At 34.5% G+C, this 26,960-nt stretch overlaps 2 protein-coding genes, 1 long non-coding RNA gene and 3 other non-coding genes across 7 annotated transcripts; 5 read left to right on the forward strand and 1 right to left on the reverse strand.

Moving 5' to 3' along the window:
• Positions 1-10,402: 10,402 nt before the first annotated feature.
• LOC133857251 (ethylene-responsive transcription factor ABR1-like) lies at positions 10,403-12,530 on the forward strand. Its single transcript, XM_062292446.1, has 2 exons — positions 10,403-11,067; positions 11,722-12,530. Exons 1-2 carry the CDS (start codon positions 10,500-10,502, stop codon positions 12,438-12,440), a joined length of 1,287 nt encoding a protein of 428 aa, XP_062148430.1. The 5' UTR covers positions 10,403-10,499; the 3' UTR covers positions 12,441-12,530.
• A 2,606-nt stretch (positions 12,531-15,136) lies between these two features.
• Positions 15,137-20,394, reverse strand: LOC133857623 (26S proteasome non-ATPase regulatory subunit 12 homolog A). Its single transcript, XM_062292894.1, has 12 exons — positions 20,248-20,394; positions 19,953-20,147; positions 18,909-19,016; positions 18,704-18,808; positions 18,511-18,567; positions 18,186-18,382; positions 16,645-16,744; positions 16,462-16,574; positions 16,211-16,364; positions 16,026-16,103; positions 15,558-15,802; positions 15,137-15,450 (listed from the first exon to the last, which is right to left on the reverse strand). The coding sequence occupies exons 1-11, from the start codon at positions 20,248-20,250 to the stop codon at positions 15,584-15,586; spliced, it is 1,329 nt and encodes a 442-aa protein (XP_062148878.1). The 5' UTR covers positions 20,251-20,394; the 3' UTR covers positions 15,137-15,450; positions 15,558-15,583.
• Positions 20,395-23,200: 2,806 nt separating this feature from the next.
• Positions 23,201-25,104, forward strand: LOC133857833 (uncharacterized). Of its 2 annotated transcripts, none has more exons than XR_009898384.1 (2): positions 23,201-23,251; positions 24,751-25,104. It is a non-coding gene; the product is annotated as an uncharacterized LOC133857833 (long non-coding RNA). The 2 variants fall into 2 exon arrangements; XR_009898383.1 differs by lacking the exon at positions 23,201-23,251 and adding an exon at positions 23,258-24,242.
• Positions 23,448-23,547, forward strand: LOC133858206 (small nucleolar RNA snoR99). The gene has a single exon (XR_009898484.1). It is a non-coding gene; the product is annotated as a small nucleolar RNA snoR99 (small nucleolar RNA).
• On the forward strand, positions 23,785-23,907 carry LOC133858211 (small nucleolar RNA SNORD14). The gene has a single exon (XR_009898488.1). It is a non-coding gene; the product is annotated as a small nucleolar RNA SNORD14 (small nucleolar RNA).
• Positions 24,122-24,245, forward strand: LOC133858212 (small nucleolar RNA SNORD14). The gene has a single exon (XR_009898489.1). It is a non-coding gene; the product is annotated as a small nucleolar RNA SNORD14 (small nucleolar RNA).
• Positions 25,105-26,960: the final 1,856 nt, after the last annotated feature.

Here is a 26,960-nt window from a genome sequence, read left to right on the forward strand (position 1 = left end):
TTTATGCATTCAACACAAATTAGTGGATTGGATTAGGGTTAAATAAGTTGGGTTAGAATTGATTTATATAATTTTATATCTATGCTTTGACACGATTGCGACATTAGAATTGACAATTTTTTACACAAATTTAACATGAATCAAACATTAAATTAGTGGATTAGGATTTTGACTTGTTTAATTAAATTGATCGAATTAAAATTGATTTATAGTCTTATATCTATATTTCAAACCGTTAAACAAACATAAATTTTCACCCTTAATCTATGCCCGAACTTTCAGCTATTCAAGAATAAAAGGATTACGAGGTTTACAAATATGCAATTTCATTTCTTTATGCACTTTTTTAGTGCAATAACCGCATTGTTAATCTATATAATCTTAACAATATATATATAAGTTTTTGGACACTCATCTTACTGGTTAGTTTTTATATGCAAGTTCTACATGAAATTTGTATTATTTAATATCAGAACTAGCCGCTATGGTATTCATAGGTTCAAGTCACGGGAATGACAACTTAAGAGATAGAGTGGATTGTTGTAAACTTTTGATTAAAAAACGTTGTGGTATGTTATAATCTTAAATGTCTTACCTGCTTAAGGCAATATTAACCGGATATATATATAAGCGCTATTAGATAAACGGGATGAATTTTGTATCATTTGAACTTAGCCAATCACATCAGATATAGCGATCCTACTCAAGTAAGGTGAATGATTAATTGATTATGCATTAAAGATTTCTTTTTTTTGACTGATTCAAATTGTCATTTCAAGGAAGAAAAATGGTGGGCAAGTGGCTAGTTTTTGTGCCGTTACAAGCAGCCTAAGAGTGGAGAGTGATGGATCGGAAAAATGTCAAAAACAGAGACTTTTAGAAAGAAGCAAAAGTTGAGCATTTGTTACAAGCTTCCTCATATTAGTATTTACATGTTTCCGGGTCAAAATCTGCCTTTCTATATCATTATACTTTGTAATGGGTGTTTAGGGAGCTGCAGATATTATTTTTTATTTTTATTTTTAATAATCATTGTACTTAGGAAAAAACAGAGAGGAGGGCAATAGTTTTCTAAGAACATTTTCGGCACGTCATAAAGCATTTTCAACTCATTTGTAGAGTACTAGCAACAGCTAGACCAGCCTGAACTATTCCACCTTTGACTGGCGATACCGCAGCGATCGGAATAGCGATGTTGGTAGCGACAACGATGCTAGGTAGTAGCAATTGATTGTATGCGTTCATCTGTCTCTTTCTCAGTGTCTCTCTCTCTCTCTCTCTACAACGTATTTGTTTTGAATTTTGAGAGAAAAATAGCAGAGAATTTGTAGAGTACTAGCAACAGCTGGACCAGCCTGAATTGTTTCACCTTTGACTGGCGGTACCGCAGCGACCGGAATAGCGATGTTGGTGGCGACAATGATGTTAGGTAGCAGCAATTGATTGTATGCGTTCATCTGTCTCTCTCTCTCTCGACAACGTATTTGTTTTGAATTTTGAGAGAAAAATAGTAGAGAGAGAGAGATTGAGATGTTATTTACTATTTCACCAAATGCATTTTATCTAGCCTCTAACTAACCTATTCAGGTGAAAAATTGATAACATTAACTAAATTTAGCTAATATGAGATTTTTATTTAATCTGTTGAAGGTGCTCTAGGGGAGCAAAACCAATTCCAATGGAGTTGCATATGTCATAGAACTATCACACGAGCCCTTGATTGAAAAAAAAAAGAAAAAAAAAAAAAAAAGAAGCACCATTCACATAAGCCTAGTAGCAGTGGGATTGGGGTAGGACAAATAGCACAATATTCATTTAATTAATTAATGAGAAATGCCGGAATATTTAGTTGAAATGTGGGAATGACGTAGATAAGATTCGAACTCAAAAAATTTGCTACGAAGCTTATAATATTATATTAAATTATCACTTATTTAAAAAATTTAAACTAATAAAAAATATAAATTTAATTATTTAATTAATATTCTTATACGGAAACCATCAACCAAATGAAAATTCTTTTCAACAAAAGAGAATTATTTTATTCCCAAAAGTCTGATTAATTCCTTAACTTCTTCCTTCTAGAAGCCTTTGAAACTGACTTTCAAACCCTTTGAACTGTAATTCTGGACAAATTGTTTGAATTGATTTGATCTTCATTCTTGCAAAGGTTTTTGAAACCTTTAAGGCTTTTGTCTGTGTCAAACAAAGAGACACGTACCTGCCCTACTCTCTTTTTTCTGTCTGGGCATGTGTTTCAAATATGCACTTCTTATGTGCTTGCACATATTAGGATTTGAATTGACCAAATTATTTGTTTTATTTATTTATTTATAAATTTTTTTAGGTGAGTCAACAATTTGGAAAGCCTTCTAGCATTTAGTGGAATTATTTATTGGATTTGAGAGTATTGTGCCTCAAGATTTGGATTAGCGTCGATTAACCGTGTAAAATGCACCGACAAAAACTTTCTACGAGATGTTATGTAGTAGACTGTTATATAGTTGAAGTAACGTGACCGTAAATATATATTTTTTTCCTTGTGTTTATGAGTGAACCCATTGTTTTCATTGTCAACCAGACTATCATATGTTTATTGGCGTAGAAAAAAGGGAAGTGGGTGATAAAGAAAGTCAAATATTCAAAATCTCATAATAATAATAATGTAGGGAATTCGGCGGGGGGATGTATTTAATGTCAAGGTCCTCATAAATCTTTATTGTCCAACACTCCTTTTTCCACTATTAATCATTCCTTATGTCTTTTGAAGTATTCCATTCTTTTTATGCATGTTTTTGCCTGTTTAACCTTTGAACTCTGTTTTATCTTATTTATTTTTTTGTGGGCTACAAGTGTTTACCTTTGAATTTTGACTTTTGACTTTCCTATACATTTTCTGCTCATAAGCTATTTCATACATATAGCGTGGCTTGGAGCCACTGTTTATTTTATTTTATTTTATTTTATTTTATTTTATTTTATTTTTAATCCTAAAGTGGAATAAATGCTTTCTACTAACATTCCACTAAAAAGAAAAATATTCAGTTAAAAAACATGCTTTCCACATTTTCGATGATTGTAAAAGTTCATAGGCTCAATTTACTTTCAAAAGACGTCTTTAGAGAGGAGGGGGCACAATGACTTATAAACAGCCCTAGTGTAGTAAACCTTGGCGATGTGAGATACTTTAACACATATTACGATGAATTTAACACAGAAAGCGTGCAAAGAGTTTAGAAGGAAAGGCTAATTTTATTTAATTATTTTGAGAAAGAAAGGCTGATTTTCTTAAGCAAATAACAAAGAGTTGAAAATATAAAATAGGAACTAAAATTACATACCCTCTTTGCTACTAACTTTTGGAGGGTAGGTGGGTGGGAATGGAACCAAAAACGTTTTGCTAAGCAGAAAGGCCCAATTTGACAAAATTATGCACTGACAGGTTTGTGATTTTGTAAACCTTTTCGGCGTTCCAAAGTTTGTAATGTTACACACACTCATACTTCTTCACACCTATTTCTACACTTTCTTACTTGGCTTTTAAAACTATAATTGGATTTAGAATGAATCTTTACATGATTTTAATTCAATGGAGGTTTTAGAAACCACCTAAAGAAGTGTAAAAATGAGTGTGGAGAAGTGAGAGTGCGTGTACCATTACTCATTTTAGACGGTATTTGAGAGTCTCTTTCTAAGGTGCAAAAGATGATTTTTTGACGACTAGACTGGTTGATGAGTCACCTGCAAGATAAGAAATTAATCAACGAAGTGGAGCCGACCGGGATCAAAGGATCGAGCGATAATCCTATGCGCCACACCTTTGATTATCTTGTGAATGGTTGGAGGGCTGACGCACATTCCTTACAGGGCTAGTAGTTATGGGCCTCGATCTTTGATTCGATGGGCCTCCGTTCTAATGGTAAACCAACAGGTGTTGGAGGAGGGGAGGAATCTGATAGGAAGGACACAAGTTTAAAACTTAAAAATTCTAGCATTCTTTTTAGGTTGCAATACAAATAATAAAAAGCAATAAAATTCTCATAATATATGGATATGTAAAAGATCCACTGCTGAATGTGTTGTTTAAATATATTCTTGCACTTGTCTTTATAAGAGTCAGTGATCAATTCATTGCAAAAAGAGACGATCACTAACGGAGTCAGTGAGGATGGTTAGGCCCTAGTAAGATAAGGTTTGACTTTGGCCCATCAAACAATAAATTTTTTCTTATTTAGAAAATTCAATTGTTTTAAACTTTATCAGTGAACACACTGCCTTACTGAGAAAGCTTTCACACACTACACATATAGCATAAGTTGAGTAAACTATTTAAAATTTCTATCTGCAGGAAAATTTGTGCTCATAAATTACTTAACTCTTAATTATATGTTTGCATATTTTTTATCTGTTATTTGACTATGTTATCAGTTTTAGACACATGCGTATTTTGAAGCTAACATTGGATAATTTTTTTACTTTGCTCTTTTTCCTAAATTTTTATTTTTTATATTTTATTTTTTTATTTTTTTAATTTTTTTCTGGATGGTTGTCTAGTTTGTTCGTTTTCCCCTTTTTCCCTTCCTTGGCTTGTTTTTATTCAATAAACAGTTTTTGTTATTGAACTTTTTTTTTCTCGCCATTTGTCCTTGCGCAACAAAAAGGAGGAGAAATTTTATTTTTTGGCCGTAATCATTTTTGTCCCAAAATAGCCAAAGGGAGAGTTTCTTGAATACTGGTTCTTGGTTTGCAATATTTAAGTTTGCATATCATGCGTTCTACTTTTATGGTATTGTATTTCATGCATTGGTCATTGATTTAATTGTTTTTATTACTAGGTTTGATCTTCCTTTGTCATTTTGTGACAAAAAAGGGGGGGAGGGGGAGGGGGATGTGTGAATTACTTTGATAGGGAGAGCAATTGCCTTGATTGATCCACAGAGTGGTAATGTGTTCAATGATCCATCTTTATGGTAATTTGAGGTTTGTTACTTCAAATCTCTATGCGTTTAATTGTTTGTTCATGTTTCAGAAAACATGTTAGACACAGAGATTGCCGGTTTATGTTGGGCCTTGGAATTTAATTGTTCTTAACTTGAGCTTCTTGTTATAATTAATTTTTTCACTGAACTGCCAAATGGGAAGTTTATTGGGTTTTTAATATTGGCAAATTTGGTGTCAAAATTTATTTGGTTAATTCAAGAAAGGAAAGAGCCAAGTAAAAAAGAATATTGCAGAGTATTCTTCAATAAAAGGAAAGAGCTAAGAAAGAAAGAATATTGTAGAATATTCTTCAAGATAAGGAAAGAGCTGAGTGGTGAAAATATTGCAGAATATTAATCAAGAATTGAAATATATGTGATGTGGAAAATATTTTGTATAATTAATTATTCCTAATTGGTTCTTATTCCGTTGACAAAAATATTCCTTATCATGACACTGCTTAATCAGGGACACCGTAATTCAGAAGACTTAGATTATTGCAAAATTAATATTCTAGCAAGGAAAGGATCGAATAAGACAAGATCTGCATTATATTGTTCAATAAAGGAAGGTTTTTGAGACAAGGAAAGTTCTGACGAATTTACAGCTCAACAAATATGGTTTTCCCTAGTGACCGTTCGGACGACCAGAGGAAGCGTCCGGACGCCCTCCAGTGTTCGATGAAGTATCCGAACGGCTCAGCAAATGCCAACCACAGAAAGTTCCTGTTTGCATAGATGTCCGGACGGTCGAGCGGATGAGACCCACAGAGAGCACTTGTTCAATGATGTGTCCGAACAACAATGTGATGGCTGCAAACAGTGGAAGGAAATTATGCAATCGTCTGGACGCTAGGCCAAGCCATTTAGACGCGCTTCAGCAAACTTATGAAGAATGCTGCTTACAGTCCAGATGCCGCCTATGAAAATCCGATTTCTTATAGAATTAGGCTTTCCAGAGCCTATTTAAAAGGGCTCATGGGCTGTGTTTTGTAAGAGTTCCATGGTAGAATTCTAAATATGCTAAGAGATGGTGTTTAGGCAGAGATTGTAATATTTGCTAGCTTTCTTAGAGTTATTGTGTGTGATTTGATTAACCGTTGAAGTCTAATTTATAGAAAAACTCTAAGTTAAATGAGTCCATTGAAGAATCCTTCAGACATGAGGTCTAGTTGAGAGGCGTTCACGTATAGGTACGTATTAGAGTTAAATATACGACTACTGCATAAGGATATGTGCGTACGACTGCTTTGTAACTAGCTATTTCTTCTTAATAATGGATTTTCTGTGTTTGGCTGCCCCAGAGTGGTTTTTCTCTTTGGTACAAAGAGTTTCCAATTTGTCACCAAAATATTTGTGTTTTTATTTTCCACGCACTTTATATTTTGGTTGCATGTTCGGTTGTGATTGCATACACACACACACACACATTAAAAGTCATATTTATTTTTCAGAACCCTTCTTTATGAGCTATTACGATGGATAGATGTTATTATCCGTCTAACAACTTATTCGAATGAGATTTAGTTAAGTGGGACCCATAATGAGATTTTATCCTAACAAAGTGCGAACTTTCACAAATATGATCCGAATTTCAAAGAATAATAATAATATTAATCTCTTTCATACTCTAATGATTGAACTTAAAATGTGTACTCAACCATCTTGATTGGGTCACTTATTTTTGTTTTTGTCAGTTAGAAGTCCATTATTTCTTTTTCGTCCTAACGTAAGACACCTAGTGTACGTAGTAATTGAGACGGTGACATGATTTGGGCCATATCAAAATCAAAATGCACTGTATTTGAATCTTTGAACTATAAATATCTATTTATATATTGAAACAATTTTTTTTTTAAATAAAAAATAAAAAATAAAAGAAGATTTGCAGATTAGATGGTTGGATTAATGGTGCATGTTCACATTTGTACGTGTAAGAAACGTTAACAGAACCCATCATTCTAATAAAATATCAATTTTATATTAGTAATGGATAAGGCTTATATGTCTTTTTTTTTTTATTGTTTCAACTCGATTCGTCGAGCCGTTAAGCACACTCTCAGCAGCTTTCTTAAAGTTTTTTTTTTCTTTAAATATATAAAGTAAAAATTCAACCTTTTTTAAAAGGTCACGTGCGGCAAACATTTTATACTTTTCTTAAACATTGAGTTTGCTTTAGTTTCGATAGCATTTTAGTTTCTATATCTATTATTTTAGGGAAAAAGTATATCTAATCCTTAAGTTTTTATATGATTTGAATTTAGTCTTTTTAACTTTTTAATTTCAATAATACAGTCCTTAAGTTTTGCTTAAATTTAAAATAAATCATTCGATCCGCCACTTTATCGTTAAAATTAATGTGTCACATCTGTCTCATTTGACACGCTAACATCCATGTTAACCCCGAATGCAATGCCATGCTAGCAAGTGCCAAATCATTCATAAAATAAAAAAATAAAAAAAATGTTATTATGCGTTGCTCTTTAGGTTTTCACATTTTGTGTTTTTAAAAGTTTCACGGTTACATTGATTAGTTTTTGTGGGGTTTTTATTTTTATAAATGACTTGATACTTGGTGATGATGTGGCATTACATTAGGGTGTTGACGTATGAACAAACCGTTAACTTTGACTGTAAAGTGATAGAGAGACCTATTTCAAACTTGAAAAAACCCTAAGGATCATATTCTTGAAATTGTAAAGTCAATGACTAAATCTAAATCAATTAAAAATTTAAGGACTAAATATAATTTTTTTCCACTATTTTAACACAAAATATTTCTTTCCTCTCTCCCTTTTTTTTTTTTTTTGCCTTTTATTGGAGACTCTAAAAATTTAATTTGTAAAAAATACGAGTGTAAATGGAAAACTTGCATTTCGTAATATATAATAAGAAAAGTTTCGTTGTCTAATTTTTGGTGAGAGTGAATATAATAAAAGTCAAATCGTTGTTGAAGTGTAGACGCATGTCCATAAAAAGGAACACTAGGGAACTAACTTCAATCCCCATCATGTTTTTATTGAAAACAGAAAGAAAGATCAGAATTCATTTACTCGGTTTCCCACCGACTGCCATGGGGATATTTGTTGCGTCGACATCTAAATTTGTTAAAACAAAGATCGGGCCCATGTGTACAGAGCGGATAAGAATTCTCTTAAATTATTTATTCGAATTTAAAAAAATTTGAATTTGAATATATAATTATGCGATATTATTTATAAAATTTATTTAACCGGATATAAAATTGAATAATTTAATTTAATTTAATCAAATTATTCTATAAATAGCCTTTCACAATCTAACAAATAGTCATCAAGGAGTAGTTGAATCGGATGGAAACGGAGGTCACTAGTTCTAATCTTTTCTTTCCTTTTTTCTTGTGTGTGAACATGTCCAAAAAAAAAAAAAAAAAAAAAAAAAAAAAGGGACTACAAATAAATAAATAATTGAAGACGATATGATCGGCCCAGTTGAGTCGAGTCTGGGCACATCTCTATTAACGCGTAATGTGCAATCCAGTGCTTTGACTCAAGTCAGCGCTGGAAACAAATTAGTCAACTTTGAATTTAAACAATTCACCGTCGTCCCGTGAACCAATCGGGCTGCTCCACATCACCGTCCCGCTTGGATACGGATATACTTGGCTCAAGAAGAAGAAGAAAAAACAAGTTGAAAAGCTTGCAGGCGAAGCTATCACTTAAAGCACTACTTTTACCATCCCATTTGCCAACTTGCCAAACCATTTCAATCCTCTTATATTATATATAATAATAATAATAAAAGGGAATGAACGGCTCCCATTGATTTCAAAAAGAAAACGATTCTGATCTTTAAAATTGTCGTGGGCATGTAATTTATGGGATTACTTATAATTATCGTATCATCAACGTGTAATTCGTGTTCGTGTGTCAGGTATGGTTTATGTTGAAGCATAAGTATAAAATTATATAGGTTAATCATAACTAACCCGACTTATTTAATTAAACAGATTAAACCTCTTAATCCTAATCCTTCTAATTTCGTGTTGTGTTCATGTCTAGTTCGCAGGCCGTATAAAAAATTATTAACCCTAACTGTCACGTGTCAGGTTTGGGTCATGTCAAGACATGAGTATAAGACTATATAAGTCAACTATAACCCCGACCCATTTAATTAAACGGATCCCACATCTCAATCCTACCAGTTAATTTCGTATTAGATTTGTGTCGAATTTGTGGGTCATGGAAAAAAGACAAAAAATTGGCCGCTTTAATTTCTATCCTATCCTAATTAATAAAATAGGATTTCAAACTTTGAAACATGACATACTTTTTTTTTTTTTTCCCTGTGACAGAAGTAATACCAAGCCGTTATCTCAACATTTAGGTCATTCACACGCCACAACCAACAAAAAAAAAGGCCTTGAGTTGAACTCTTGCTTCATAAAGCAATCTTCACACGTGGTTAATGTCTTCACCCACTCCAATTGTCAAAACTATGGAGGATCATTTCAACAATAATTAATAAAACAGTACCATCCCCTAACAAACAAATTTGATTATAACTTGCCCACATATTAAATGAGTAAATTTAAAGGTCGGCAATTTGTGTTTGAATTATGTCGAGGCATGTGTATAAGATTATATCTGTTAACTCTAATCAGACTCTTCAATCTTAATCCATTAAATATTTTATGTTGGGTTTATTTCAAGTTCATAAGTCATATAAAAAATTATTAAACTCTTCAATTTTAACGTATTAATTTGATGTTGAGTTTTTGAGTAGGATAAAAAATTGTTGGATCTAATGAAAGTCAGCTGTCAACCAAGTTCAGTTAAAAGCCATAAAACCCAGTTCTCAACTCTCAACTCTCTTTTTGGCCTGTTGTCGGCTACTCTTAATATCTCTTTCTCAACACCGACTTGCAGCTGAAAAGAGCCAAGCTCCAATCCAAAGCCCCCAACCTTTGACGTTCACAATACGCTTTGACCGGAGCAACATGCGGCTCGCGGCCCCAATTGGCAACTTGTGGGAATGTGGATAGTATCAATTTTAGTATTTCACGTATTCTACGTATTATAATTTTGACTGATCATATACTTATTATTTTTAATTTAAAATCAACCATACTAATTAAAGATAGTGCCGGCAATTTTTAACCACGACCTGCTGGCGAATTTGACACAAAATTAAAGAGTTAGAGTTGACCTATGTAATCTTATACATATATTTCGATACGATCCAAACCCGACACGCGATATAATGTCTAACAATTTTTGACATAATGACATAAAATTGCCGGTCGTTAAATGGGTTGAGAAGTTTAACACACTTAATTAAATAGGCCGAAATAATATTTACCTATATAATTTTATACCCTTACTTAAAACCCTGGGAATACAAATCACTCTCTTAATTAGAAGTCGACATTAAATATCTCAAAATGAGTCGGTTTTATATTAAAATACTATGACGGCAAGCGACCGACTTCAAAACATGGCGGTGATGGACGTTGATCACCACGATTGATTGCTTATATTAATGGTGTCTATTGGAAAACAGAGGAGGAGTAGCTTTTTGTTGTCAATTAGATTGGTCTGTATCTCTGACTCTGAGAATTGTCGCAACGTAGAATTACAATCTTGCAAGGCAAGGGAGCTTTACATGTGTATGTCAAAGGTGGCGAATCCGAGAGACGAGGGGGAGCGGACAACGAGGAGGGTTGAAGGTGATGAGATAAGGGAGGTCGATGAATGGCTCTTTTATCGGCCTTACCAGACGACACAAAGTGGAAGTAGTAGTTCAAGTGCGGCGCCGGCAATGCTCTCGGTGCTTAACAGAGAGAGGGAGATGTCAGCGATGGTGTCGGCTTTGAGACATGTCGTGTCTGGGGAGGTGGCTGATGTGTCGGATTTGACACCACCGAGCGTGCCTTCTCCTCCTTCTGGGACTTCTTATTCTTCCGGTTCGCCATTTGTTGAAGTTGGGCGGAAGAGAGAACGGGAAGATGTGGGTGGCGGTGGAGAGCTGCGTGAACCGGTTACAACGCTTTGTACAGCTTTCGGTGACTTCACACATGGAGGCTCTGGCTCATCATCTGGTGTGAGAGGTTAGCTGCTATACTTCTAAATTAACCAAAATCATCTCTCTCTCTCTCTCTCGAAGTTTCTTTTTCTTTTTCTTTTTTCTATTTTCTGGGATAAACCCCATCCACCAAAAACAGGGGAATTTTTATTTATTTATTTATTTAATTGCTGTGTTATCTGTCTATAGATACAATTTTTTTTTAAAAAAAATTCTCTGCTACTCTTTCATGTCATCATGTGCTAGTTTATTTGCAGAATTTTGTCTTCAAATTAAGTTCAAAGCATATTTTTCTCCAAAGATGGTCACTATTACGTTCTGCCTATATATATATATATATATATATATATATATATATACCTGCAACCTTCTAGGTTCTACCTAACTCTAGTGAGGAACTTGTATAAAAACACTTTTTTTTTTTTTAAACATTTTCCTTTTATTTAAGTTTTGATATTTGCATGCATGAGGGTGTTGTTAATCTTATAGAATCTAGTAGCATTATAAAAAGAAAAAGAATGTTTTTATGCTTTCATTACCACCTCCAATTCTATTCCTTCCGTAAACCACCATCCTACAACTACTTCTCTTAATATTTTAATCGATCTCCCTGCATTTTTGTATCAAATTGAGGAGTTCAAAAATATATATACTGATCCTCTATCATGCATATCTACAGCGACAGAAGGCACAAGCACAAGGACAAGCACGGCAACACCAACACAAACAACATTGTCTCCAACGTACGAATACAGCAGAGAAATCCCTACCGCAGAACCAAGAAGAAGATACAGGGGAGTGAGACAGAGACCATGGGGAAAATGGGCAGCCGAGATAAGAGACCCATTCAAAGCTGCCAGAGTCTGGTTAGGCACATTCGAAACAGCTGAAGCCGCCGCCCTAGCCTACGACGAAGCCGCCCTCCGGTTCAAAGGCAACAAGGCAAAACTCAACTTCCCCGAAAATGTCACACTCCGGCAGCCATCCGCAAGTTCTCCGATGACCCAGTTGGCCACTTCGGATTCTCGAAGTACCCTTTTTGCCATTCCAACATCCACCGCGCCGATCGTTCACTCTCAGGCACTTGACCATTTGCATGGCGCTCAGGCTTATTCAAGAAACGTCTTTGACTATTCCAATCAGTTGGTTGATTTTCAGAGGCAGCCCGTGAGCCTTTACGATCATATGTTTTTGACATCCTCAATGGCTTCTCATTTTCAGTCTTCTCCTTCATCAATATCGTCTTCCTCGCTTGCTTCTTCTGTTTCTTCATCTTCTCCTCCGCCACCCCCATCACTTCCTCTGTTTCACCCGGTTCCCCATGGGCCGGGTCCTGCCCCAGATTTTCCAGCCCTTGACTGGCCCGGTCCTGGTCACCATACTCCTCCCACTGGATAATTTTCTTCTGAAAAAAAAAAATTTAATAAATAAATAAATTCGTTCGTGTATTCTTAGTTTGATTATTATTAGTCATGGACTTTTGGCTTAGTATTGTATTGGTACGAATTTTACTTATCCAAACAAAGATCAGAGACAAGTCAAGAAAATTTGAGTTGACTACCTTTTACTCATATATATGCATTAATAAGGATTTGTTACTTACACATTAGGAGTACAACAGGGGCACAACAGCCCCTCACATGGGGCTGTTGTACTCATGATGTGTAAATAACATTTTTCGCATTAATATATCATGCTGGTCTCATTACAAAATTCACCCAAAGCCAATTCTTAATTTGTTTTGACATTTAATTATTGACTAAACTACATCGGCTTGAATAAGTCATTGAAGAACCTTAAATTAACTTAGGATAAATGGAATGAAAAAGAAAAAGAAAAGAGAGAATAGTAAAAGAAGAGAATAGGGAAGGTTATTATAAATTAAAATTTGGACCAATTAATTTCCAATCAAAACTCTAATGGAGACCACTCCGTACTTTCCGCAGAAATTGAGAAAAAGTCGTTGCTTTTCACAAATTTTAAGGAATTGGAATTGGACGCTGTTTGGCCATATCTTCTCATACAAAATTTATAATATAATTTATGATGACGTATTGTAGTTGGATTGAAATGTGCACCGGAGACAAAAAAAAAAAAAAAAAAAAAAAAAAAAAAAAAAAAAAAAAAAAAAAAAAACAGAAAGAAATGTGAACTGAAATTGGAAGAGCCGTTGTGAAGCGGTTATTCGCTTGCGTCTGAGCAAAGAGGTTGCTTTTGTGTCATGACTCATGAGGAATGGCCGGGGAGCTTCCTTCAGATTGAGGCTTCCTTTGCCTTTGCCTTTCACGTCACTGAAGACGTGGAGGAACCACACGCGATCGCTTCAGCTTTCAGTTTACGTGTTCCATTTCCAATCTCTTCCTTCTTCATTCAATAAGGGTAAAATTGTCTTTAAAAAATTAAAATGACAATTTTACCCCTCCTCCTCCTCTTCAGAAAGCGAGAAAGGTGTCTATTCCATTCCATTCCATTAAATGCATCTGTTTGCATCGCCAGCCCTCATAAATGTTATTTCTTGACTATGAAATTGATAATTTAAATTCAGTACGGACAATATCCATTTCCAATGAATAGTATTTGTTTCATTCGACATTATGAAGATTCTATTCCCACCTTAACATAAATTGTTTAACAACCAGTTTGTAGAAAATTTGTCCATTTTTTTAGGGACAAAAATTTCATACAAACTAATTTGTAAGAAATTTATACAACCCACATATAAAAATGACATCTGTCCTTTAAAAATGCGAGAAACACTTTTTTTTTTTTTAATTAATGCTATTAAAAAAGAGCATGTGAGAAACACATGCTATTAAAACATGTATTTACCACATATAAAGGGACACGTGTCAATCTTATATGTAGATTGTATAAAATTTCCTACAAACCCTTGTAGGAAATTTTTTTCCTTTTTTTTAATTTCATGTACTTCTCAAAATATTTTGTTTGTAGGAAATTTTGTACAATCCATATATAAGATTGATATGCGTCCATTCACATGTAAGAAACACATATTTTTTTAATAACATGCGCTTCTCACATGCTTTTTTAATAGTATTAATAAAAAAATATGTGTTTCTCACGTATTTAAAAGACGCATGTCACTTTTATATGTGGGTTGTATGAAATTTCATACAAACTAGATTGTAAAAAATTTGCCCATTTTTAATAGCTTAAAAGACAGTTGCTTTTAAAAGTTAGTAGGGATGAAATTTCTGTCAATTCCAACTCTACCTTCATTTATGGATCGTGGAAGAAAAATGTTTGGTATACCAAATGTTTTACTACAATTTACAATTTGTGTGAAAAAAAATAAAAAATGGATTATAGCATTTAAGGGTATATATAGTACTACACCATTTAATTATTTTAAATTTTAAATAATATACAGCAATAAAGATTAAATGATTTAATCTCATACTATATAAATCCTCTTCATTTGACTTAAAACGAAGTTAATCTGATTCCATTTTGGGTCCGTGACCACTCACTCGTCATAGATTGTGCAAACATAAAACAAATAAAGAAATAATTTCACTCCTCCCATTGTTTATTTTTTATTATAATATTTGGATTATGTTCCAAAGAATGTGACGTATTTTAGAAGTAAAAAGATTTATTTCTTAAATTACACAAAATTCGTTGGCCTTTTGAACCCAAAATCACCCTTCATCCTATTCTTTATGAGAATGAACCTAAAGTATTGACAGGCTGAAACGAGACCGTATGAAGCTAAGCCTCAAAACTAGCAGTACATTTTCTTCTTCAATATTCGAGAAGAATTTATTATGCAAATGTGTTTGATATCATTCTCTTATACATTTGTTTTACAAATTCACCATTAAATATGTAAAATCCACATGTGATTCCATAAATTCAATGATAGATTGCACATCTTGTATACAGAAATAAACAATAGAAGTGCAAAAGAATAAAACCAAACATTTCTCTTATTCAAATTTGGCGTTCTTTATACCTTTGGTTTGGCTCCCCACGTCTGTATTGCATATGAGAAATAGACACGTTTTAAATCACAGCCATATCAATGCAAAGAATCGAAACATCCAAACACACAAATGAATCAAGTACGGAAATGATGTGGAAGATGTCCAAATCTCTAAAATGGCAAAAGAATACAAGCACTCAATTTCTTTCCACCGCTATAAACAAAAGCCCATTTCAGGGACCTGCCATTAGTCAGCGGCAAGGTATTGTGCCGGTAGTATACAACAATCTTACTATCAGAGTTCCAGGAAGCATATTCAATTTCCCTATTTCTGATCTGACCGACAAAAACAAATAAGTAACGGATAAAACACCTGATAAATGCAGCCTTACCAACCCAGTCAGCAAATGTGATAATCAATATGATCTAAAGCACTTCAGTCACAGCTTAATTTGAGGCAACCTGCATTACAAGGATGAAGTAGGATTGTCATCCGAAATAAATGTTTATTTCTTTTTCTTTTTGCATTGCTACGGCGGGATAGAGGGAGAGAGAGAGAGAGATAATACCAGCGATTTGGGCGAATGTATCATTTTCAAACTTTCAGAGCAGCCTTGTGAACCATGGTTTCTTTGTGTATTTGGTGGCAACTCTTCTCAACAAGATCAAGCAGCTTTTCCAAGTTCAGCGACCACGAGTTAAGAATGTCATTGCTATCCTTTGCTGTTTGGAAACAGACTACTCCCATTGGCCTGTCTATTTTTGCCACTAGTGCCTTGGACACAACCATGTCTGAAAGATGCTTCTCAGCTTCCTAAATTGAAAAAGGACAGAAATATGTAGTTAAATTGGATTGGAAGAAATGCAAATCTTGAATTGATAAACATCAGACTGCCACGCCAACCAATCAGTAGAGAGAGGCAAAAGCCCAGAATCAGCATGGGAAATAACGTTAGCAGTCAGTATACGCAAATTTAAAACAATGTGGTTAAAGTACCTAAACTTGAGAAAGTAAATTTAAAATGGCATTTGCGAACCTGGATACTGAGGCACAACAGCTCTGCAAGTCTCTTCAAGGTGATCCTTGAATAGTACTTTGAAACAACAAGAATATTCTGAAATGGCATCAAGAAAGTTGCAAATGAACTGAATAATTTCCAACTATATTAAGGGAAATAGAAGGCACCTAACTAACTGTCTTTGCCGCTAAAGCAAAACTCACATGTTCAATTATTCTCTGTCTAAGGTCTTCTGCTGCTTTGTCACCCAAAGAGCCTCCAAGCATGCCCTTTTCATTCTCAAACTCATCCTTGTATGTATTCCAAAGAGATGTCCATTGGACGACCTCCATTGTGACCACTTGTTTCAACAGCAACCTACATCACAACACCAAAGGCAATGCCTTAGGTATCAACCAAGACTAACAGCAGATACTGACCAAGTAAACTAAAGGAAGACATGCGAACAACATACCTGAAATTTGGAATCTCAGAAAGATTCTTATCCTCCAAGGTTGAATTGAGAAGGCTCGACTGCATTGGGTCATGTGGTGCGAGAACCAAGTACCAACAGATTTTCCTCAGGACCTATATGGAGAACAATGTCAGAGGAAGTTCAAAAGTATCAAGGAAGAGATGAAATGTTAAAGATCTTTACCGGCATCCACTGTGCTGGGTTTTCTTTGACAGACGGAATGTCGTAAATTGACTTATAGCAGCGACAAATTTCAAGATAATCGTTGTTATGGGTAAAATACCTACAAAGATGATGAAACAACAGCATAAGCTATATCTGTTTACTTTTGCAATAAAGGCAAATATGTAATCGTTACGTGGAGCATCATGAATAAAGACAGTCGACAAGAACAGATTCTCGAAAAAGTGGAGTAAAATGTTTTCATCTGAATGTCTTCCCAGAATATCAGTATTGACATGGTTTCCATTAGATAAATACTTCTCTGATCAGGTAGGCCATTTAAATGAAATTGCCACATTTACTTTATAGTTGGTCCTACAACTCAAGGGAAAGTGGTGACGGCGGAGATGGTGGTCATAGGTGATGTATAAGCAACATGCTAAATCTTCACATAAAAATAGTACTGCCGACTATAAAAATTTAACCATAAGAATTCAATTATATTATTCCTCCAACCAATCCACAGGATTGCAACCAAGAAACAAATGGGATTTATGGAGCTCATATAAAAGTTCACTAGTTCATGTCCTAAATCAATCTAGCACTAATAAAAAATTATCCCCTCTCAAAGTAGCCACATAAAATAATACTCACAATGTTCACTACATCAGATGATATAAAGTAAATTAGAAACTAAGTCATGGTAGTCAATGTAGGAAGGTAGTACATAGTTCAACTAGATGCCAGGAAAAATAAGTCCAACTAATCGATCTGATATTGTGGTAGAAAAAAGGTATCAGATGTTCCAAATGAAGAAAAATTGCGGTAACAATTAGACCGTTAATTACTTAATTCCAAATAAAAGAGGAAGTACAATTGCTGGCATGTTGTACAACTAGTTACCAGAATAACAATCGGTATTTTCCATTGATCATGTCAAAGTCAAACATCTAATTGATTCTCTGGAAAGCAGTAACGAATCCCTGGGCCCTGTAATTAGTTACAATCAAACTTCCCCCAAGACATCTTTTATAAAAATATATGATTGGGTACTTGGGTATAAATTTCACAAAAATTTTGGAAAGGCTTCTCTATGTAAAACATTTTACAGTGCAAAATCCTTCCACCAAAACCAACATAGTAATATTTTTGATAAGTAATAAATTGGTCTTATTAAAAGCATAAGTCGCCCCTAAGTACACCGGAAGTATACAAGAGAAAGCACCTAACTAGAAAGCAAAAAACGAACAAGAAAATCGCCAAAACTAAGCGACAAATGGGACACAAAAGTCACCGTCCAAAGATACAAAGTATAAAAAAACGAAGCTAAAATATCTTCTTTTTGATAAGTAACGAAGCTAAAATATCTTCCAAAAACCTAAAGTAGTAATATTAAATAGAGCAACCAACGATTATGGTACACAACGAAGTAAGAATCTGATTGACCATATGCGAACCTTCAAGAAAACTTGGCGAGAATCAAAATCTGATCATGAATATGACAACTACAGCAATCATAAAACAGAATTACAAGGAAGGAAAGAGGGTAGGAACCAATGTACCTTATCATTAATTCATAGTAGATCCGCTTCAACTCCAACAAAGATGGTATATCAGCAGGAGGTTCTTCAATCATGTTGTCACCTTCTTTAGGCTTTTTCTTTTCTTTCGAAGTATCAGCATCAAAAACCCTTGGACTAATCTTCCTCGACAATATTTGAGCACGTACAAAATCCTGGCGATCTAAGCACAAACGTACCTTCACCAACCAAGTAACATGCAATTAGGATCAGTCTTATAGCCAACAAAGAAAAAAAGAAAAAGTGTTCTTTTATTAATCAACAAGTACTGAGAGTAACAAAAACAACAACAAAAAGAGGCACGTACTTGTTCAAGAATGAATGCAATTTTCTCAGTTTTTGCCATGGCACCAAAAGTTTCCACCTGCAAAGCATGATAATCAAAATGATGGTACTAGAAAAAAGGACGCAGATCCAATAACTCCAACTATATATTGATTTCTTATATCAGACTAGGACATCTAAGAATGCTACCAGCAAATGAGGCAACCCAAACTTACTGCAACTTCTTGCATCAAATCTGCAGCTTCAGCTATAAGCCCCTGTTCTTCCTTAATCTTTGCAAGTTTCTTGATCAACCGGGCTCTTTCGATCTCAACATATATCTACGAATCAGAGGATCTTATTAGACAAAGTACAAGAAGACATATGGTGTTAGACTAGATGCTTGGTAACAGAACATGAAACGTATCAGCATATATTTACCTTCCCGGCAGATACACTATTTAATGTTTTAATGAGCTCTATACGAGTTTCAACATCTGGTGTCTCATCTATATATTGCATTGCTTGCTGGACCATCGCAGTTACAGCCTGTGAAAAAAAGAAATCCCCATGAACAAAAGAAAAGAAAGAAGGAAGAAAGAAAAAGGAAAAAGCCAAAGAACTTTTAGATATTATGTAAATAAGATTGGCAAGGGGTTCACAACTCAAGTATCATTAGACTCAACATTTAAAATGATGCATAAACTATTGAAAACCTAAGAGAAACCATGATAAAATTAATGTAGTCCAAAGCAGTCCATACCAAGCACATACAAATTCTCTTGGACTAATGTCCATTCATAAGCACAAAATCCACACAAATGCATATGAGATAATATGAGTGCATACAAAAGGATGCCTAGATATACTACAATTTCTTAATTCGTTCCCCAATTCCAACAAATAAATCTAATAATTCCAACGAACAGCCTGCATGTTCATATCACTTTTTTATGACCCATTGAAACACGGTATATAGATATTCAAAACTAAGTCATTAATGGTCAAGCGGTTTATTTATTATTGTTTGCTTGAGTTAATTTATACAGACATGCCAACACTAAGTCATTAAACTATCCAAACCAAAGTGTGTCAAAAACAAATATGTTTATCCTAACCACATAGTAAGAACTCCAAAATTTATCCACAAAATATAGAATGCTACACAATTTCAAATAACGAACAGCAAAATCTAACATGAATCACTAAGTGGGATCAATCAAGCACCCAGCTCTAGTACCCATTTCAAAACTCAAGCACCATATTTCTTCACCAAAGATACAAATTTCAAACAACTCCCACTAAAGGGAAACTAAAAGACTGTCAAAACGCCCAAAATCAAACATGCAAGATTCAACCAAACTACAGCTTATGCAACCAAATCAAGAAAAACCCCACTACACGAACAATCCAAATAAACACAAATTCAAAACCGAACAACAAAAAAAATCCACGAATCCAAGACCTCGCAAATTTCTGAGGTACCTGTTTAAGCTGACCCCGGCGCTTGGACAACAGAATAATCTGATCATTGAGGGTCTTCCAGGCTCGCGCTTCGAAGCAGAGCTGAAGAATGTCAGTGGCGGCTTTTTTGGTGCCGGCCACCTCGCCGGCCAGCCTCATCTGCTTCTCCACATTCAGCAATTGCTCTATCGACGCCTCTAGATTGCCTCCGCCTTCCTGAGAATTTTCAAGGAATCGTAGAGAAAAACAAAAGCTTCAGAATCAACTACGAGAGGTTTAGCAAGATTGAAATTCAGATCTTGAGAAAAGAAATTACCATTGAATTCGTTCTGAAATTTGATCGAAACCCTAGCGCAGAGAGAGAGTAACAGAGAGAGCTTGTACGAGTTGTGAAAACTGAAAAAGCAAATCGAGATGGTTTAAAGAGCAAGAAAGACGCTTTGGTTTTTAAGGGAGTTTTGCAATGATGTCCTTGAGGTTCAAGATATTTGCTTTGGTCACGCATCTTTGATCCTTTCTCTACCCGATTGAACATTTTCTAGTAATTTTAATAAGGTCCGTTTTTTAGTAATTTTAATAAGGTCCGTTTGAGTTTGCGATTTCAAAAAGTGCGATTTAAAATCACGATTTTAAAATATACGATTTGAAAAAAGTGATTTTTAAAAACGCAGTTAAGCATTTGGTAAAATCGTAATTTAGCATTTAAAATCGCAAATTAGCCTTTAAAATTCTACGTTTTCAAAAAAACATCATCTTACCTACGATTTGAAAAAGTAGATTTTCTGCGTTTTCAAATCGCAATTTTTAAAAGCGCAGTTCCCAAACAATTTATGTTCTGCGATTTGGTTTAAAATCGCACTTATTGTCTACGAAATCGCAATCCCAAACGCACCCTAATACATTAAGTGTCCATAAAAAAATGAAGCGACTTTTAAAATTATCATTTGATTAAAATCATCATTTGATCAATTACATACACAATGATAATTTTAAATGCCACTTCATAATTTGATAAACATTTAATGTACATATAGAATTACTTAATATTTTCAGTTCAAACCGAACATGTGGTAGAAGAGTAATTCTAAATATACATTAACTGTTCATCAAGTGTCCATAAAAAAATGAGGTGGCTTTTAAAATCACAATTTGATTAAAATGATCAATAGTAATTTTAAAAGCCAAATCATTTTTTAATGAACAATTAACGTACATTTAGAATTACTCGGGATAGAAATATTCCAATTTTTAATGTCAAACATAATTCCATTGAAATTTAGTTCTTTATTATTATTTTTTTCCCCAATTGGATTCTGAAAACAGAAAAGACTGATTTATGTGAAGGCACAAATTTTTTTTTTAACTTTTCAAAATTGGTTGATGGATTTTTTTCAACGTTTTGCTTGGCAAACATCTTGAATTATTTTTTTTTTTAGAGAAAGTTGAAAGTTAATTCATAATTTTTTGCATGATTTCAATTTACTCTCTTGAGTTTAAAATATTGACAATTCAGTCCTTAGATAATTCACACTTCAAATTAATATTTTTCATTGAAAACTAGTTAGATGGTATTGACGGGATTAATACCATGTTCTCAGATTGTCACATATCACTATCACATGCGCTGAGGCGTCATATAAGTTACACATTGTTAAAAAATTAATTTTATATGTTTTTAAGAAAATACCCAAAAAAAAAAAAAAGGGTCTTTCGGGTAGGGTTGCTACCAAAAAACATGAGGGGTAATCGTACCACCCTCACTTTGGAGGAGGAATATGATCAGTTTTATTTTCATTTCAAATGAAATAAAATGATATTCTTTTCATAATTAAGATTTTAAGTTAGTACATCTAATGATGTATATAAAGTTAATGTTAGTAAGGTTTTTAAAAATTTTAGATAATGTAGAATTACGTACACCATTCAATTCACAAACTTTAAATCTTAATAATAAAATAAATAATATCAATTTCATTTGGAATTAAGATAATCATTGTCTCATTGAAGGGATTTGACCACCCCTTAATGGAGTTTAAGGGCTCAGGGACATGATTGGCTCACAATCCCTTTGCACAATTCCTTCACAACCCCACTCACAATGGTGTGAGGCCCACACACATGGGCCCCACACCATTGTGAGTGGGGGTTGTGAGGGAGTTGTGATGGGGTTGTAGTTTTATCATTTTCCAAGGGGTTATTTGGCAAATAACTTGCCTCTATCTTTACTTTTTTTTAAAAAAATCAACTCCAAAATATTATAATTTTTTTCACTTTTTATATCACACAAATTACCTTTTTTTATTATTATTATTCAAACAAAAATACGCACTACAAAATAAATATATATTTTTTTTAATATTTTTCATATAAATTATTTCAACTTAATATTATATCAATCACTTTTTATTATTATTCAAAAACAAAACACATCTTAAATTACTCCTTAATAGGATTTTGGAGTGGTCGAATTATTATCTGATGGAATGATCAGGATTCCGGAGGAAACATGACCAGCCTCCTAAAGTCCTCAAGAGATAGGTTCACCCTTATTCTTTTTCTTTTTTCATTTTTTTTATATTTAATAAAACATTATTATTATTATTATTTTAATATGTGACACTTACACGATATTGCGACTTTACAAACTCATTATATGGCACTATAAATACCAAGGAATCAAATTTTAAGAAAAATCTTTTAAAAAATGTGACTTCCTTAAAGGCTTGTTTGAATGTACAATTTTTTTGTATTGTATTCTTTTATTTTTTACTATATTCAAAATTACGAATACCGAAAAATTTTGTTTTTTAAAATTATATTTGAATGGTTCAGAGAACCTGAGACAAAATTAAAAAAAGTTGAATAAAACTTAAATAGAATTTGGATTTAAAAATCAATCCAAACATATTCTTCAAAAATAATAAAATATAATAAAAAAACATGAGTTACCCAAACATATCCTTAAGAAGTGAGTTGTTATTTTTGAAATTTATACTGTAAATTGAAATTTCATGAAAATAGAAGGATTTGGCCGAAATTTTTCATCTATATAATCTTTTTTTTTTTTTTTTGTGAGCCATTGGGTTGGGCCAGCCTAAGTCTAGCCCATCCGAGACAAGAAGAATCAATCAAGCCACAGCAAACGACCCAACCCAAATCCAAATCCAGAATGTTCCATCTCCAAATCCAGCAGAACAAATCTTGGCCGTCTATTTCACGAAACCCTAAACCCCAACTCTTTCAGCTATAAAGTCCCCCTCTACTCTAGCCTCCACGCCATGAATTAAAGCCTTCTCTTTCTCTCTGTAGCTGCTAAACAGGTTTTTTAATTTGGTTTTTAGTTTTTTCAATTTTGCTTCATTCGTTGAATGACTTCTGATGTTCTTTCTAATAAGAAGTATATATATATATAATTCGTGAAATGTTTAGTAATTGAATTTGAAGCATTTAGGGCTTTGTTATGGGAAATTGTGATAATTTTGGGGATTTTCAGTTACCCCTTTAGCAATGTTCTGAGTGCTTTAGGGATGAACAAGCCCCTCAAATCCATCCATCCTACTCACTTTGTCAGCTTTCTCTTCTCTAGTCTTGCTGATCATTAATGGGTGGTACATACACGCCTTCAATTTTATAGCTTAGTGGAGTAAAATTCTGATGTCATTACAAAATCTTTTAGGATAATTGATTTTGGTTTCTGGGTTTGAATTTTGTACATTAAATTTGGCTGAAGAGCGCATTGTTTGAAGAAAGAATGATTTTTTTAAAACCTGTTGGGCAATAAAAAGCAATTCTTTTTGAGTCCCATGAATGGTGTCTGTGAAATTTGGACACTGTTTTTGTGTTTCTTGCCAAATGTTGATGATGATAAATCCAAAGGCTTGTTTCTCAAAACATTCGCAGTGGCCGCCTAAGAGCTTTCGCCTTTGCCGGGCTTGAGAGCTTGTGCTGTTCAATCCTTCCTTGGATGTCTGAAACTTATTTTCCCTCTCACCTCCACACACAGCAACCTTTGGTGATCAGATGTTTTGAGCAAATTTCTTATTTATTCAGGACTTTTGCTTTGTTATATATGAAATTCACAATGCTATGTTTATTTTCTTTTGAAAATTCTATTCATAAATGGCTGAATCTCATTCTTCCTTCATATTTATTCTGGGTATTCAATATCTATGCGTTTTGTTTCATAATTTGTCCAATGATGACAAATCCAAAGGCTTGTTTCTCAAAACATTCGCAGTGGCCGCCTAAGAGCTTTCGCCTTCGCCAGGCTTGAGAGCTTGTGCTGCTTCAATCCTTCCTTGGATGTCTGAGGTCTTATTCTTCACACGATGCTGCATGCCATTGTCTTTTTAGTTTGGTTTTCTTTTTGTTGCTTCCAAGTTTAGGGTTTAGGTTATTGCATGTGACATGCATTATCATTTTTTTTTAAAAAAAATTATTGCATATTACAAATGATTAAGCTTTGGAGTTGATAATTTGAATCATTTGATTTGAAAATAATGGTGGCAAAAAGTAGGAAAGTAGTGTTTTGCTAACTTCCTTACAAATTTGGAGGTCATTACTTCAAGCTTTTTCCTAAAATTTTAATACAACTTACAAAATTCACCGTTTAACAAACATTTTGAGAATGGATGCATTATTTGTAGTACGGTATCTACAAACCAGAGAAATTGTGGCAAAAAGTATTTGCTTGTGCAGTTGCGTTGCTCATTCATGTATGGACAATAAAATAATAAGTTCTGATAGAATAAGCAGACATAGTGTATTGGTGTCGGTAAGCCATATCGGTGGCTGAATACCATGTCGGTTATTTTATCAGGAATTTTTCATTTGATTGTGAAGTTCTATTAACTTCTCTGATGGGGTTGATCTTGAGATCACTATGGAAGACATCGCTTTGGCTGTAGAGTGCCCCCACCGGTGCCCGCTAGACTTGGTCAAGCGAAATGACACTTCCCGCCATGGCATCTTCCCTATTGGCTTCACGGCAAGAAATTGTGGATTATATGTGTGGAAGTGATACATGAATGAACAAGTCAATGCATGATTATATATATTTTTTTTAATAAAAGATTTTTGGACGACATTATTGAGTGTTTGACAGATACACGTGAGTTATATTTTTCATGTATGTGAAATTTTCATGTTAAATTCAATTTACTATTATTTTGAAGTTAGCAGTAAAATCAATTCTTTATATCCTTTTTAAACTAATCTTACTTTTACTCTTAACGTTTTTATTGAGTTTCAATTACAAATCAAAAATCAAACATCTTTTTTGAATTAGATTTGAGTTAATCTTACTAACTTAACAATTAAACTTGGTTTGACATCTTCACATAGACTTATTTGATAAAGATTCGTCTTGTTATGAGTGGTTATTTTATTATTATTACACTTTCATAACAATTATTGCGAGCTCTTTGTAATGCTCTCTAAAGTTCTAAAGTGAAAGTTAAAAGACTTTTTAAGGGAAAATTATACTTTATTTTCCTAATTTATCCATTCATTAGTAATTTGACGCTCAATGTTTAATTTTTAGTGGATAATTCTCTTGATGTTGTATACTTGTTCCATGTTGGACCTTCTGTCTACTCACCCGTCATTTTGAATAGAAAAAATGTCACGTGCAATTCACATGACCTTTTAAACAAAAAATAATACTATTTTACCCTTTCATTTACCCTGATTCCAACATGGACTTTAAATGCTTTCTTCTCTCTCTATATCATCCTTTCTCGTCTTCCTCTCTCTCCAACTTGAACACTACCACAACACCACATCTTTCAAACTCTTTCTCTCTCACTCTCCCTCTAAACTAAGCTTTCTCGCTAGCGTAATTATGAGGTAGCAAAAGTTAGAAGCTCAAGGGGAATGTTTTGAGCTATAGCCTTGGTGGGATGGGCTGCAATGCTGGAATTATATCCATTGACCTGGCCAAATGCTTGTTACAGTCTGATGGTTTGCTTCACCATGAAGCTTTTTACGTTTGTTATCGGTGTAGACTAGCGTGACTAAGATTCCAGGAACTCGTGGTAGTGGTATGTGCATAGCCATAGCCATTTGCGGCAAAGTTGAAGAAGGAAGGTAGAAGACAACACAAAATACACCGTTTAACTTAAAAGTTTACAAAACACTAAAGAGGACGTGTACACGTGTAGAAAACTAGGCTCATGCAGAACGTGTAGCCTATGTACATGTCATTTCTCTCCACAAAGCACGTCATGCACCTTCTATCCACTTTGAAGAGGTTGTTCGAATACTTCATGTCCTTGAGCCAAAAGCTGGCCGTGGCCAGCATCCTCGACTAGAGCTCCATCCACAACCTACCGCTTATAGCCGTTTCCCTGTCACGAAGCCACAAACCCCTTAACACAAACTCCACCACAAACACCAAAGTGAAGCAAGCCATCATCAAACGCCCCCACAAAACCTTCACCCACTACCACCAACCCATCCGGTTCCCTCCCTCATTGTTTCTCCGACTTCCAGGAGACCCTATCCTGGGCAATGCTTTTGCAGCACGCAAAGAGCATCGACATCAACGAGACCCCATCTTCCAATGCGTGGTGTGGTGTGTGCGGAAGATTGCGCACTTGTGGGCCAGCAAGAGGTGGATCTCCCACAATGGCTTGTCGTAGCTGAGCCCTGAGGTGGTCGACAAGTTGGCCAAGTACTAGTTCACCGTGGACTTGACGTCGTTCTGAACTTCTGGGTCGACACGGGATGGCCCAGGACGATGATTATGGCTGTTCAAGAAATCTCCAGAAGGTGGTCTTGAAGCTCCCGCAGCTCAAGTTCCTGGATATGAGATTCAATGAGTTCGAAGGGACTGTGCCAAAAGAGCTCTTCAACGAGCCATTGGACGCCATCTTCATCAACCACAACCGGTTCAAGTTCGATCTTCTCGACAACTTCAGCAACTCAATGTCCGTCATCGTGCTAGCCAACAAGAAGTTCCAAGGTTGCCTCCCTTCCAGCCTCAGCAACATGTCCAACCTCAACGAGATTATCATGATGAACAATGGG

This window comes from Alnus glutinosa, chromosome 14 (genome assembly GCF_958979055.1).
Source record: "Alnus glutinosa chromosome 14, dhAlnGlut1.1, whole genome shotgun sequence".
Lineage (NCBI taxonomy): Eukaryota > Viridiplantae > Streptophyta > Magnoliopsida > Fagales > Betulaceae > Alnus > Alnus glutinosa.